Here is a 16,262-nt window from a genome sequence, read left to right on the forward strand (position 1 = left end):
ACTCTCACACCTGGAAAGGTTTACTGTGGGAGTGTTTAAGAAATATCTCCCTTCAGCATACACTATTATTCCATTTCTAAAAGAGTTGCCAATCTGGACATGCCTCCAGATCGCAAGGAGGTTAGTCCAGAACAGTAACTCATGCAGAGATGAACTAGGAAACCTCTGAGGGTGTATGATTCAGTTGCAGCTCTACCAAGAATGATTGCTCTAATAACACCCCATGCAGAGATGGAGCAAAAGTTCCAGATGCTCTTTGGAAAATTATCAGTGCAACTCTAAGCAAAGTTACAGTCTCCTAAATCAACTTAAGTTAGTGGGTTTACACTGGTGTAACACTGCTTGCACTTGCACTGTAGATGATGCAGAGCTGCACCAGGCAATCTCGTCTATGGGCTGATGTTTTGAAATCACTGGAGTATTTATTTGACTCTCACCAGCATGATTAGAGTATTTTAACCAGCACATTCTGTTCCCAGTTTCCTCTTTGAGTTCTGGTTATACTTAGTGCTCAGTTTTCGATATCCTAGTCTCATTTTTGAGCTTTGCTTATGGAGTGCAGAGCATATGAGGGGGAAAGTACATTGTTTCTGTGATCCAGCATTCCTCCTGCAGCTTCCAGTGTGTATGCGTGCCTTTTTCAGAACTTGGTAAACTTAACCCCACCCCTCAGAGCAGTCCTGCTTTTTATTTACGTGTCTGTGGTCCAACGGAGTTCAGATGGAGTGCTGTGTGGCTATGTGCGAGATGAGCTGGAGTCCTGAGGCTGGATTGTTCCGAGTGGTTTTAATCAGCGACGTGTTAGGGGAGAATGGAAAACGTCTGACAGGGATAAGAACGGAGTAAGTAAACATCACTTTGAATGGAAAGCTGGAAAAACCAACTGAGCGAGAACTAGCCTTTCTGCTTGTTAAAATCCAGACAGACTTATTCAGAGAAGGCAGTGTGTGTTCGCTGACAGGAAAAAGGCAATTTAAGAGATCCGGGATGAAAGTAAAAGAAACAGAGACTGGAAGTACAAGAAGACAAAAACAAGAAGAATAACAAAGCAACTGCTAGAAAAGCCTTGATGCTCTTAAGCTGTATGAGGAACATAATGCACTTTTTATCATTTTCTTGAATGCTATAGAACTTCTGGAGCTTCTTTTACTGTCATGAGTAGAGCTTTTCACCAAATTGTAAGGTTTCTTCAGTCCAGCATCACTCACTGCATACGTGTATCTTCTTGCAATTTCTCTCCCCCCCCCCCTTCAGCACAGATCTGTCACCACTCCTTGTAGGACAGTTTGTTATTCTGCTTTGAGGACCTAAGACTTTTTGCTATCCCGTGCCATGGGGAAACACAGACCCAGAAATTATGGAAAGAACTTGAGGTGCCTGTGGGAAATCGCAAGTGCACCCCTTGATCTCATGCTGATGAAAAGAAACTATAGGGACCGTTACAGTTATGGGCAACATTAAAACTGTGAGGTGGCCATGGCTTGCAGGCAAATTCTGCCTTGCCGGAGGTACTGTCGACTCCGTCCATTCCTTCTGGTGCTGGTGCTGGCTGCCTATCTTTTCTACCAGACCCTGACACCATTAAAGGCAAGAAGATACCTCCCAGGAGTTGGCAGTGGAGCTCATACAGAACAGGAGGTGCAGCAAAAGGTGAACAAGCAGGTTCCTACAAGGCAAGTCTATTGTGACCTTCCTTCAAGCAACCTAAAACTACAGAAGGAGGTAAGATAACTCACAAATCTAGAATGAGACACTTGACTGGCAAACTGGAGCAGCATGTCTGGCTAAAAATAAACTTCATATACACTGAAAAGGATGTGCCTAGTGTGCATAGGTGAGGCAAGAACAGTGAACAATCTGAAAACATTTTTAGTGTATGTTCCTTGGCCGAGTTAAATTGTCTAGACGATGGCTTCCAAAGTCTGAGAATATTCAGTGTAGTGGAGGGAACAGGAATGGAGGAGAGAGATAAGTAGAAAGAAATGGTTCTAAAGCATCCTGGGCCTGACTGAAGATTATTATTGTTGTTCTTGTTGTTATTCATTTTATATAAGTCACAACTGACTTATGGTGATCCTGTAGGGTTTCAATGCAAGAGACTCACAGAAGTGGTTTGCCATTGCCTGCCTCTGTGTAGCAACCCTGGACTTCCTCAGAGGTCTCCAATCTAAGTACTAACCAGGGCTGACACTGCTTAGCTTCCGAGATCAGGCTAGCTTGGGCAACCCAGGTCATGGCTAACTCTTTATAAACTCTTTATAGGAATAGGGATGTATAGATGTTGCTGCAAGTTGCATCATGAGACCTCTAAAGTGATGTGATTTTAAAAACCCAAAACTGTCACAATCCTGTAGATTTGTTGTTCTGTTTCCAAAATTTCAAATTTTGAAATATTTCCACAAGAAAAGGGATGATGGGGAAATTGAAGGGATATGGGTTCATTATTTAATACTTGATCCATTCTTGATCCAGTCTGGTTTCCACCCTGGCCATGAGACGGAGATGGTGCTGGTGACCCTCCAGAGACATCTGGATCGAGGCAGTTCGGCGCCGCTGTTGCTATTAAACCTGAAAGCAGTGTTCAACACGGTCAATTACAATCTTATGACCCTCCGCCTTGCCAACATAGGAGTCTGAGGGACTGCCCTACAATGGTTTCCCTTCTTTCTCCATGGTCAGGGACAGAGGGTGGCACTAGGTGAGAGGGTCTCCCCATGACACCCACTAGAATGTGGAGTACCACAGGGGGCAGTCCTCTCAATGAATGATACTGTTTAGCATCTACATGTGCCCCCTCACCCAGTTGTTCTGGGAGTTTGGCCTGGGGTGTCATCTCTATCTGATGTTGGACGGCCACCTGGATTTCGCCCCTGAAAACTTGGACAGTGCACTAGAGGCTGTGGCTGGGTGGTTGCGACAGAGCTGGCAGAAGTTAAATCCTGCAAAGATGGAGGTTCTGTACCTGAGCTGGGGAGGAGTAGATTTGGGGATTAGGTTACCGTGGATGGAGCACCATTGGTGCCAACCCAGAAAGTCAGGAGCCTGGGGGTGATCTTGGATGCATCACTTTCCATGAAGGTCCAGGTCACTGTGGCTGCCAGGTCTGCCTTTTACCATCTGCGGCAGATAAGGCAGCTGGCTCCCTATCTCTCCCTCCAGGACTTGGCTACAGTAACCCATGCAATGGTCACTTCCAGGCTTGATTACTGCAACTCACTCTATGCAGGCTTACCCTTGAGGCTGATCCAGAAACTCCAGCTAGTGCAAAATGTGGCGGTGTGCCTGCTGACAGCGACATCTGTGCGGGTGCGCATCCAGCCAGTGCTCCGCCATTTGCACTGGCTACCAATTGAGTACTGGATCTGCTTCAAGGTGTTGGCAATGATCTTTAAAGCCTTATGCAGCCTGAGACCAACATATCTACGGGACCACCTGTCCCCATATGTGCCCTGGAGAGCCTTGCGCTCTGCAGAGAGCCATCTGCTGGTTGTCCCCAGCCTGAAAGATGCCCGTCTAGCCTTGACCAGGGCCAGGGCCTTTTCAGGGCTGGCCCCAGCAGGTTGGTATGTACTCCTGATTGAGATCAGGGCCCGCCGAGACCTGTTGCAGTTAAGCAGGGCCTGTAAAATTGAGCTGTTCCACCAGGCCTTTGGTTGAGGCAGTGGGCATCTACCAGATGGCTTCCCTACTGCTGCTCCATGAGACCATCATGGCTTGGGATCAGCCCACTTATTTTTCCTGGCTGTAGTAACTGGAATTAATTGAATTGCACTACCCACTTTAAATATTTTAATTACTTTAAATTTCTTCCAGTCTAACCCTGTTGGTTTCAGTGGGCTTGGAGTGAAGCAACTCTGCACATGATTGCTCTGTAAAAGGCCCATCTTCTATTAGAAGTGCTCTAAAATAATAGTACTTCTGAGCTTTTACCAGTAGGGTTGCCAAATCCTGAAACCTTACCGGCGGGGGAGGCTCCGTCCCGGTCGGGAGCCGGCTGTGTGTGTTCATTCGCGCGCACGCACCGCCGCGACGTCACCGGAAGTGACGTGAGACATTGCTGACGTTGGGGGCGTGGCCGAGCTCGTTGGGGGGAAACATATGGTTTCCCCCCCCCGACGAGCTCAGCCACGCCCCAAACGTCAGCAACGTGGCTGTGTCACCTCTGGTGACGCAGCTTCGGGGGCGGGGTCCCCCCCGGGCCCCGATTCCGCTGGGGCGGAACTCGGGGCTCCGAAGCGGGGGATTCCCCGCCCCCCGGGGTCATTTGGCAACCCTATTTACCAGCCACTATCCATACATTTTTCAAGTGTTTCTCCATAATCATAAAACTGTGAAAAAGTTGGCTGGGCCAGAGGATTCCAGTAAATACATAGTGGGTGAACATATCACAGGCAGTATCCTCCATCCACATCCTCCTTTTCATGTATCTGAATAGTGATAGACCAATATGCTGGCTATGCTGTGATTGGGAAACGGTGCTAGCTCTCTGCACTTTCTTTTTGGTTTATCAAGACCCCCAATTTTTGATTCTATGCAAAACATACTTGCAGATGCAACCAAAAACCCCTTTCAGATAGCTAGCTAGCTAGATGATTGAGAGAAAGAGAGAGAGGCAGGCAGGCCAGCCAGCTGGCTGGCCTTGGCTGGAAGGGCAGGGTAGATATTTGAGATAGATAGGTAGATAGGTGGATAGGTAAATAGGTAGATAGATCTGTGAACCCAGGATTTCCAGGTGCCTAACAAAATCCGGGATCTAAAAATACATTTCCATCTTCATGCTGGATTACTTTCAGAAGTACTGTGCTGGCTCCAAGCTATTTCGTGTTGGCATCTCAGATGGTTTGCACTATATCCCCTGACCTGTTCACTGTAGCTTTGTTGACTTATTTACTTTATTTAGACCCTACTTTTCTCTTCCATGAGGACCAAAGGCTTACGTAATTTGCTTCCACTCTATTTTATCATTATGAATTAGGTTAGGCTGAGACTGTGTGTGACTGGCCCTGATTTGTAGCACAGCTGTGGATAGGAAAGACACAAGTGCCCCTCGCATGTCACCCACATTTGCTTGAACTGGCTTTAGTAACCTGTATTGCATAAACCCCAAAAGTGTGAAGTGGTGTTGCTATTGACCAGTCAAGAAAAAGTAGGGATGAAAAATAGTGCAGCAAGAGCTGTGTTTTCATGGTTTTCTTAGTGATCTTGCTGTGATTCAGATGGCAGGCTGGACACAATCAATGTAGGGTAAGGGTCTATGGCTCAGTGGTATGCAAACCCCTATTCTCCCATTGCTTTGCTTTGGGTGGTTTATACCCCGTAGCATTGCCTCTTGCTGGGGTGTTGCCCCTTGCTGGGGTGTTTGGATTGCTCTGGCTGGATGCCGTAATAAAATTTCATTCATACCCCATAGCATGTGCTAGATATTTTGTGCAGGGGAATTCAGTTTATCCCTGACTTCCTGATTTCCAGCCATACCATACTTTGCTGGCTGAAACGTTTTAAACCCTGGTCATTGTTTGATAGTTGTTTGTTAAGTGTAACTCAGTGTAGCTGTACCAGCTATTTTTATTATGGCATTTGTAATTAACATGGATTTAACAGCATAAGATTTGATTAAGTCCTCAGGAAAAGAATGCTCTATAAAACATGTGGATGGCTATTTAAATTAAATGTCCTCCAGGCCAACTCTCTTATTACAAACAAAATGATGTCCTTACTATAAATAAAACATTCTCTGACATCCCTAGTTATGGGGCACCTTGATAAGACTTTTCAGCCTAGATATGATTTCTAATAAGCTGGAAATGCAGATAGCTTTTAACTGGTTTGCTAATAACAACCGTTAAGAGAATGAGGGGACAGTAGTTGTAAAGGACACAAACTGGTCTGACAAAATAGTATGTGCATATTCTTATTTGCAGTTTCTGCGGTGGAATCTTAAGCAGAGTAACCATTGACTTCAGTAGGCAAAGAAAGGTGTAATTCTGCTGAAGGGTAAAACATACAGGTCAAAAGCCCCATCTGGACCCACCCACTTTCTAAAAACACTTGGCGGGCCCCGGGAAAGGTGTCCATGGGTGTCCTGGCACCCACAGTCACCACACTGGGGACCCCTGTACAAAATAAAAAGGACCCAGCACAGATATCTATGGCATGGTTTACCCTGTTGATGTCATCTGGAGATCAGTTTACGTTAAGCAAGCTGTGAGCTAGGCCCATGTCCATCCACAGAGTTTGTGGTTAACCTGAACTGACCCACCCTGTAAAATATAGTTCAATGAAACTCAGGGCATCTGGTTTCAGGGGCATTTCAGAGTTAAATTAGAACTGAAGGCCTCTCATTGTGGAGGCTCTGAGTCAGAAGACTGGTAGGTTGTGTGACATGAGGAAACCACCACCAGTGAAAACTATTCATTTCCACTGCATTTGTATCTCTCTTATGGAGGAAGATGAACTGGAAGTAGAGCTCAGGTGGGTGAGAAGTGAAGGAGAGAACCTCTACAGCCTTTGCTCACTTGATCTATATTAGAGCATTCATTCATAATGAACTGCATCTTCCTTTGGGTAAACATGTAAAATAATTAAGCAGAGGACTTTTGAATTTCAGCACTATCCACCTCCCACCTCAAGGTACAGTTGACTGACCACATGAGTCCTTCAGTTCGCCCTAGTGTAGTACCACAAGTCAACAATCAAAGCATATCTCAGTGATTTAGTGGCCTGCTCTATATTTGGATACCAAACAATGAGAAACAGAGTCACATTCCAGTCATTTCAGATGAGAGCCCACTCCTTCCTGAACAAAAACTACTAGTGAGGTAAAAGCCAACACTTAAAAAAAAAAAACCTCCAGTGAAAAAAGCAAAGCAGGAAATTAACTTTTTTTTCTAGCAATGCAGAAAACCTTCAAGTGTAAATGTAAAAAAACCCACCAGACCCACAAAAAGTTGGGGTTTGGCATACAACCCTGTGGGAAGTCCATATTGTAGCACACAAAAAGAAGGCTTGTTTTGGAAACAATAAAGTTTATTGTAAAGTTAAATAGAGCATTGGGAACATGGTTAGCAGCTAATTTGTAGTGTTCTAAATAATGAAGCTGAGGTAACATGAGTGGTTCTCTTTCCCTTTGGGGGTGGTGGCTTGTAGCCAACTTTGTCTTAAAGAGGTGTGCAACTGCCGTTCACTGGGAGCCAGCTGCAACTCCTTGATATTCCTGGTGGTCCCAGTCAATTTATCTTGTGTACCAGAAATTCTCTTGCCATTCCCAAAGTCTTTGGGCGGTGCATAGCCAGCATGGAAAATCTGCTACACCACTCTTCTGTAGTGTGCTCAGTCACATGAAACACTCTAAGGGTGCTTTCACACAAACTAAATAACACACTTTCAATCTACTTTCAATGCCCTTTGCAACTGGATTTTAGTGTGTGAAATGGCAAGATCCACTGAAATTGCACTACTTAGCATGTGTGAAAGCACCCTCACATGCTTTTCTTTTTTTCAATATGTGTACTCAGGGTTTACATATAACCCATAGTTAAAATACAAGTTAGTTTTTTCCCCAAATGCAAACTTACTTCCCATTAGCTGTGAGGTACCACTGATCATTCCTAAGAGTCAGTTCTCATGACCAGCTGGCTGTGTTGAAAATGTGGGTGGATTGAGGGAATCCAGGAAGACTCGGCAAGCTTTAGGGTGTTCTCCTTCAGCATGGTTTGTCTTTGTGGATTGTGTTCCTAATCAAAGTCAGACATAGATGGGGCAGGACTACTGAAACTGCATTGTGTGTGCCAAGACGTTTCTAAAAAGCAAGTTTCCCCTTCTTTCTATAACTTTGAAAGAGTCAGCCATTTTTTTAAAAAAACAAAAACAGTTACTCTTGTTTTTGGCCAACGAAAAACTGATTCTGTGCTCTATGAGCGAGTTCTTAAGCCAATTCCATGTTTAAACAGAAAATGCTTTGAAGTTATGTAAGTGAAAGAGAGCAGCAGAGGCCAGCAAAATGTCTTGCATTAAAGCAAAATAAATGAAAAGACAAAATGCTTCTTCCTGAGTCTGTGTGTGTATATATGGATAAAACAGCAGTCTGTTTTTTGATAAACAGCGGCATGCATTCAGCTTAGAACTTTGATTTTGGGGAGTTAGTAGCTGCAGGATTTAAAACACCATGAATGGGACAAGGATTATTCAAGTGTTGTGTAGAGTATTGGACAGGGATGGGCACAAACCGGGAAAATGCTGTTCGGTTCATGGTGTGCCCCTTTTGCAAACCATTGACCATCACAAACTTTTTGGCACTAAATAAACTGGCTCGGTTCATGAGCTTTGTGACATGGTAGAAGCCCTTCCCCAGTATGTTAGAGACATCAAACTCACAGGGGATCTCCAGCTCTCTCCTCTACCTGCCCTCCAAGTTTGGTGAGAATTGGATTTACGGGGTTCGTGTTATGGACCCCTACAGAAGATGTGTCCAGGAAAGGACTTTCAGGGGAAATGGCAGGCACAGGTTTAAGAGTGTATAGAAAGGATCCAGTGCAACCTAGGGACACCAGACTCAAAGGGGATCCCCAGCTGACTCTCCTCTAACTGCCCTCTACGTTTGGTGAGGATTGGATTTATGGGGTTCAAGTTACAGCCCCTCAAATAAGATGCCCTATCCTCCATTATTTCCAATGGAGGGGGGGGGAGCAGCCAAAAAAGCAAAAGCAATAGAAGCCCAGCTGAACAGAATCAAAGTCCCAGAGAATCTCAGAATTAGACAGTGAAGGGGGGGGGGGCATTTTTGCAAGCTCAGCAGAACCAGTGCCACTATGGCAGTGCAAACCCAACAGGACTAAGGTCAAGCCAGGAAAGTGCTTTTGGGGCAAATGTCAGGTGCAAGTCCAAAAATGTATAGAATGGACACCCTGCAAGCTACACACACCAAACACACAGGGAACCTCACCCTGCCACCTGTTCCTCTACAATATCTCCAAATTGGTGGTAGATTAAATTTCTGGGGTCCCATTTATGGACCCCCGAAAAAGATCTCCCCAGTGCTCTTTGGAAAAGACAGCTGAAGGTACAGGAATCTATGGAATGGCTCAGAACAGCCAATATTTTTGTTGTATATGTGCTGCCGAACAGCCAATAACACCAGACTAACAAGGAAACGTCACCTGGGCAGGACCCCCCTCCAGCCAGACACGGGAAGCAAGGCAATCATCCCCCCCCGCTCACAGTCCCCCCCCACGTCTCCAAAGACAGATTTGGAATGACAGAAAGACAGATGTGACAAGACTTCCAACAGGGGCACCACCAAATAACCCCATGAGAGGTTGGTGGGCACCCCAGCCCCACCAGACAAACAAGGGAAGCATGCCCACAACTGTCACAGCCCCCCTCCCAGGGCTGAAACACACAGGTCCAGAATACACCCATCAACCATGTCCCAGTTCACCACTGACAACCAGTAGTGAGGCTTCGCCCTGGTTGAGCTTTTTTGAGGCAGAGGTGCTGGGCTTCTTCTCCTCCCCCCCGCCTCTTCTACCTGCTGTTCCCTCTGACCACATCTGGTGGCCTGTAGCCTCCACACTTCTTTGCAGAGCTCATGCTTCCATTGCATGAGCTCTGCATTCCGGAGAGCAATGCTGCCTTTTATCCAGGGGTCACACATACAGGCCAGTTTACACTCCCTCTCCGTACAACTTGGTGGTGATGCCCACCTGCAGCTTCTCTGCCAAGGCCCTGTCCCATGGGAGAACAGCCTTCCCCTTGGGGCCCAGCTCCAGTGCGGAGGCCAGCGCCCAGTCCAGCCCTCAAATCAGGGGATGACTTGCCCCAGGCAGGCCATATGGGCGCAGAGCATGTCAGTGGCTTTCTGGAAGGGCTTGAGGACATGCAACATTTGGGAGAGGGTCAGCCAGTTGTTGGAGCTGATGCTGAGCTCCTCTTCCCAGTGCAGGATGGTCATGGAGGAGATTACATCCTGCACCATGCTCTTCTGCTCCACCAAACATGTAATCATGGTGTAGGTGGAGTTCCAGTGGGCGGGTATGTCCAGAATGAGGCAGTGTTCGGGCTCATCCCCCTCCTCCTGCCTCTCACGCAGCAGACTGGCAGACTTGATGCTGCGCGAGAGGTGGGAGGCCAGACACCGGCAGCAAGTACCACATCTCAAGAGTGGCAGCATCCCAGGTGGCCTTGACAGTTTCTCCCCAGCCCCAGAGCATCCTTCACCACCAGACGAAGTGTGTACACCAGGCAGACAATGCCTTTGAGGCACATAGCCTTCACTGCTGCCAGCATATTGGTGCAGGCATCCATGACCAGCCATGTAGCCATGAAAGATGTTGCCACTGCCAACCCACTCCCTCAAGTCACTCTGTATCCCCGTGGTGACATTTTGTGTCATGTGGTCTGCATCCATCCCTTGCACATGAAGCAGAACCAATTTGTAGCCCTGTGACAGGACTGTCCCCTCCTGGGGCCTGGACCATGACCTGACAGTCTGTACAGAGAGGTTGTCTAGTTGCCAGTAGTGGGTGGTGAGGGAGAGGTAGCCATGCTGTTGGCTGCTCCAGAGGTCTGCAGTGAAGTGCATGGTTCTGCCTTGCACACTGGAGACCTGAGCCTTGACCATAGCCACTGCAGAGTGGTGTATGGCGGGCAAGACTTGTTGGGTCATGGTCCTCCATGAGGGGACAGAGTACCAGTGAGCCAGATGTTGCAGCAGCTGACAAAAAGCTATGTCCTCCATAAGGGAGAAGGGTTGTCCATCCACAGCAATCATCTTGCTAATAAGACAAGTGACTACTTCCTGGGCCCTCCACATTTATTTATTTATTTATTTGATTGATTGATAGACTTCCTTCCCCTGTGGGTAGGGCTCAGGGTGGTAAACAACATATTCAATAAATACATTTACAAATCCGATTAAAACAATTAAAAACAATAAACAAGTTCAATAACTATTTCAGATGGCACTCAAAGGACCAATTTATGTCCTTACCCCATGAAGGCAGAGGAGAGATGGGGGAGGCCGGGCTCAATGAAAAACTGTTGCTGTCCTCAGCCATAGTCTGGGCCTAACATCTCTGTCTTACAGGCTCTGCAGAGCTGCACTAGGTCCTGCACTAGGTCATTAGGCACAGAGCTCCACTAGGCTGAGAGGACAGCTGGATATCTTCCAGGGCAGGGATCACCAGCAGGTTCTTCTCCCCAGAGCATAATCCTCTTCTGGGGGTATACCAGAAGAGGCAGTCCCATAGCTACATTGGTCCCAGACCGTTTAGGGCCTTAAAGGTTGGTAGCAAAACCTTGAATCTGATCCAGTATTCAACCTGGAACCAGTGCAGCTGGTGAAGCACTGGTTGAATGTGTGCTGTCAGGGGGGTTCCAGTAAGGACCTGGGCACTGTATTCTGGACCAGTTGTAGTTTCTGGGTCAGCCTCAAAGGTAGCCCTGTTTAGATCAAATTACAGTAGTCTAACCTAGAGATGACCGTTGCATGGATTACTGTGGCTAGGTCAGGGCAATACAGGAAGGGAGCTAGTTGCCTGATTTGGCGCAGCTGGAGAAAAGCCAGTCTAGCAATATGTGTGATCTGGGCCTCCATTGATAAGGAAGTATCCAGAATCACATCCAGGCTCTTGGCGGTTGGTACCGGTGTTAGAGGTACACTGTCAAGAGCTGGGAGTTGGCACCCCAGCCCTGAAATCCCTCCACCCAGCAACAGAACCTCTGTCTTTGATGGATTCAGTCTCAGCCAGCTCTGTTTCAACCATCCAACCAATGCCTCCAACCTTTCGGTCAAAATAGTTGGGGCAGCATCTGGCTGGCCATCCATCAACAGATACAGCTGGGTGTCATCCAGAAACGGATGGCAGGCCAGCCTGAAACTCTGCACCAGTTGGGCGAGGGGGCACGTATAGTCGTTAAACAACATTGGAGAGAGGAGACACCATCTCTGCTAGTGCCACCCTCTGTCCATGCTCCTGGAGAAATGAGGTAAGCCACTTCAAGACCAGTGTTCCCTCTAAGCTGAGTTAGTGTGAGCTAGCTCACAGTTTTGTAGCCTCCAGCTCACACATTTTTGTCTTAGCTCAGGAAGGATGGCTCCAGAGCAAACTAATTTATGCAGTAGCCAAATCACTCACTCACGACTTTAATGCCAGTAGCTCACAAAGTAGAATTTTTGCTCACAAGACTCCACTGCTTAGAGGGAGCATTGTTCAAGACGACCCCACAAACTCCAATATTGGTGAGGTGGTGGGTCAACAAATCATGACTGACCATGTCAAATGCTTCTGTCAGGTCTAATAGTAACAGCAGCGCCAAACCGCCTCAATCCAGTTGCCTGCAAAGGACATCTGTGAGGGTGACCAGCGCTGTCTCTGTCCCATGGCTAGGGCGGAAGTCAGGCTGGAATGGGTCTAGGACTGACGTGTCTTCCAGGAAACTCTGGAGCTGCTCCACTATTGCTCTCAATTTTCTTCCCCCGAAATGAGGAGTTTGAGACTGGACAGTAATCGGCAGAATCTGTAGGGTCCAAAGATGGTTTCTTTAAGAGATGTGGTACCACAGTCTCTTTTTGCCCCCCCCCCGGATAGACCCCAGAACTAAAGGAAAGATTGATAATGTCCACCATGGGGCCCCATACTCCCTCACCCCTGGCTATCACCAGCCATGATGAACAACGATCTAAGAGACAGGTGGTCGGCTTAACAGCACCCAGAATCCTGTCAACATTGGTCCAGGAGAGTCAGCTGAAATTGTCAAGAATTGGGTCCAAAAACCACCAAGGGCCTCCAGTTTATGTACTGTATCAATACTGGCAGGCAGGTCATAGCAGAGTGACAAGACTATCTGCAAAAAAGCCTGCAAAAACCTCACAGCTAAGGGCCAGATTGCTAACATTTTGGGTTCTCTTTGTAAGAGAAGTTAAATACCTAATTGTCTTAAAAAATTGCACCACGTTGTCAGGACCCACTGTCAAACAACAGAGCACACGCTTCTTCGAAGGTTTTACTTTATTGTTAGCACTATGGTAGCATAGACACAGTCACTGTTAGGAATAACTTCATCATAGAAAGCTGAGAGAGATATAGGATATTCGAAAGCACCCACCACCACCATCTATGGGCCAATCGGCCTGACTCCGGCGGGCGGGAAAGAGGACCAAGGCAGTTAGAGCCGAGGCTGGGAAACGAAACTAATCCCACGGTTAATTGATGGGAACACACTACACAGGCTGGCTAAAAGGTCAGTGATAACGAGGGGGAGAAGCGAAAAGAAAGGAATGCGGCAGCAACTGGCACACAGGTCAAGAAAGCGAACCCGGGTCTATATAAACTTTATGGCAGCATAGCTGACACAGGTGAGAGCTTGCAGATGCGATGGAGGCTGTACAAAATTCCCTTTTACCAGTCTTCACCACCGTCTCATAGGCTTTCATAAATGACCTAGAGCAGTGATGGCGAACCTTTTAGAGACCGAGTGCCCAAACTGCAACCCAAAACCCACTTATTTATCGCAAAGTGCCAACACGGCAATTTAACCTGAATACTGAGGTTTTAGTTTAGAAAAAAACAACTCATACATTGACATCATTTGTCTTAAAAGAAAAACACAATAACAGAGCTTTCAATGATACCAACAACTTTTTATTGAAAGGTAAAAGTTTGCATTTGGCATGCTTTTGAACAATTAATGTGATTTTTGCTGTTGTATGCATGCTGATAATTTGTATAACCTTGGCTCATACTTTGTAAGTTTGAGAGCAACACATGCAGCACTCAGGTCATCTGTTAGTCTGTTTCTGGTGTCAGATTTGATATAATTCAAAGCAGAAAACTGCTGCTCACAAGCATAAGATGATCCAAACAAAGTCCTGCGTGCTGGAGGGAGGGGAGCAGTGGTAGGAAGGCAGCAGAGGCCGGGCTGCCCACCCCCCTCCCAGGGACAAAGACAACGACGCTGATGCTGGCGTAGGATGGGACAGAGGAGGAGGAGAGGGACACTTGCTTGCAGGCTTGGAGGAGGCGAGGTGCCAGCCAGGTGGGGCTCGGGGCACAGAGAGGCACACTCACTCGGGCAGGAGCTCCCTCCTGCAGGTTGCTGCTGGTGCTGCTCATCACGGTCAGCCGCCTCGGAGGAGAAGGGGAGTTGCGGGGTGTAGCCGGCTTCTCTTCCCCTGCTGGCTCGACATCTGCCTTGTGTGGCCCCTGCCCTCCATTTGAACTGCCCAATCGGAGGCTGCCCGGGCAGCTGGGGCGACGGCACACGTGCCCACAGAGGGGGCTCTGAGTGCCACCTCTGGCACGCCTGCCATAGGTTCACCATCAGGGACCTAGAGGATGTTCTTGCAGCTTCATCATGAGACTATCGCCAAACTCACTCTAGCCATCTAATCTCCTGCTTCATCCCCCTAAGCTCCATGGTATACCATGGTGCTAGTTTGGGGTGGGAGCAAAGAGGGCGTCGGGGAGCGATTTCATTGATGGCTTCAGAGAGATGGGTGTTCTAGTGCTTTATCATCACATCCAATGAATTGCCGGGAGGCATCAGATCCTGCAAAGCATTCTGGAAACCCATTGGATCCATTAGTCTTCATGGGAGAGCATAAATCAGCTCACCACCTGGACAGGAAGGGGCTGGGGCACTCAGCTAGGCCTTCAGGGCATAATGATCTGACCATGGCATACTGCCAATGGCAAACAGATCTATATCTATCCCCATGCCAAAGATCAAATCCAGTGTGTGACCTGCTTGATGTGTGGGACCTGATACAATCTGGGGGAGTCCCAGTGCTACTATGGATGGCCCTGTGTTTCTATATGGCACTGTCAGCGTCCCCGGGGAATGACCTCTTGGAGGGTGGCCTGCCTTGATGTTCCACCCATGGCACCCTGAGTGTAGGGAGTCTTTCTTGAAGGGGTCTCCTGTTCCCCCTCTACTTCTCCCTGCTGAGAGGGAATGGGCTTCTTCTTCCCACTGCAGGTGCCTGGGGAGGATGGAGGAGGACAAGTGATGGGGAGTTGTGCCCCTCTGGATGTATTATTATTTATTATTTATTTATTTAATTCAATTTATACCCCGCCCTCCCCACAATGCGGGCTCAGGGCGGCTTACAAGTGGCAAACGCCAATATAAAACAACTTTAAAAACATTTATAAATCCCACAGTACAAAAGCATTCATAACAATCAAAGACTAGAGTGCTCTAGATGTTAAACATAATATCAGATGGCATTTTTTATAACTGTTCAGCCTCATCTGCTCCAGGGACTGATGTTCACCTCATTCAGGGCCAGGTAGAGATGGAATAGCGGTGATGTTAGTGGCGGCTCCTACTCATACGCCTGGTGGAAGAGCTCCGTCTTATAGGCCCTGCGGAACTGCATAAGGTCCCGCAGGGCCCGGATCTCCTCCGGGAGCTCATTCCACCAGGTAGGAGCCTGTAGGCATGGCTCACCTGGCACTCTGCCACACAAGGGTCACTGGGGAAGATGTGGAAATGCTTCCAAAGTGTGGGCTGGAAATGGGGCCGCATGATTGGAGAAGGTGGGAGTAGAGACAACTGCTTTCTGGCACTGGGTTGGGAGGGGTCACGGAAGCATGTACTTGAGGTAGGAGCAGAAACAGGGAGTTGTGTGGAAGGGGAGGATGCTCCCTCCCCAAATCACTGCTGTCAGAGCCCTTCTGTCCAAAGAGTGCTGGTCTCTGGGCAGTGCTATCAACTGTTTTGCCTCTGTGGAGAGCTCCAGGAACAGCTCAGGGAACAGAGACTTTGGACCCCTGATGATGCCCTGCTAGGGGTGGGCTGCAGTGGGCTGGCAGGATGGGTTTGGTGCCCAGAGACAGGGGCCTGTGGTATGCAGAGGGTGGAGGATGTCTCCCCCTCATGGCAAGCACCATTTGTACCCCCTTTCAACCTCATGGCACAGAGGTGTCCACAGAGGAGGGGTGGGAGGGTATAAAATGTGGGTCCTCAGCTGAGACACCCAGCAGATAAGCCCCTCTGCTTGGCATGAGCAGAGAGATGGGGTAGCTCAGAGCCCTGAGTCCACCTAACCCCCCCAAATCCCAGCAGGGGAAAGGAGTTCAGAATCATAATCTGGATCCTCAGCTGAGGCACCCAATAGCTAAGCCCCTCTGCTTGGTGTGTGTAGAGAGATAGGATGGCTCAGTGCCCTGAGTCCACTTAACATTCCCAAACCATAGCAGGGGAGAGGAATCACAATCAGAATATGGGTCCTCAGCCAAGGAACTCACTAGCTAAGCCCC

General features: G+C 47.9%; 1 protein-coding gene across 1 annotated transcript in view; it reads left to right on the plus strand.

The window, feature by feature from the left end:
* Positions 1 to 738: 738 nt before the first annotated feature.
* Positions 739 to 16,262, plus strand: part of CPED1 (cadherin-like and PC-esterase domain containing 1) — a 162,581-nt gene continuing 147,057 nt past the window's right edge. The window contains exon 1 of the mRNA XM_015412691.1: positions 739 to 1,722. Within this exon, the coding sequence (XP_015268177.1) occupies positions 1,477 to 1,722 (246 nt within the window). The 5' untranslated portion in view covers positions 739 to 1,476. The remainder of the gene's footprint in view (positions 1,723 to 16,262) is intronic.

This window comes from Gekko japonicus, unplaced genomic scaffold (assembly GCF_001447785.1).
Source record: "Gekko japonicus isolate JY-2015 unplaced genomic scaffold, Gekko_japonicus_V1.1 scaffold550, whole genome shotgun sequence".
Lineage (NCBI taxonomy): Eukaryota > Metazoa > Chordata > Lepidosauria > Squamata > Gekkonidae > Gekko > Gekko japonicus.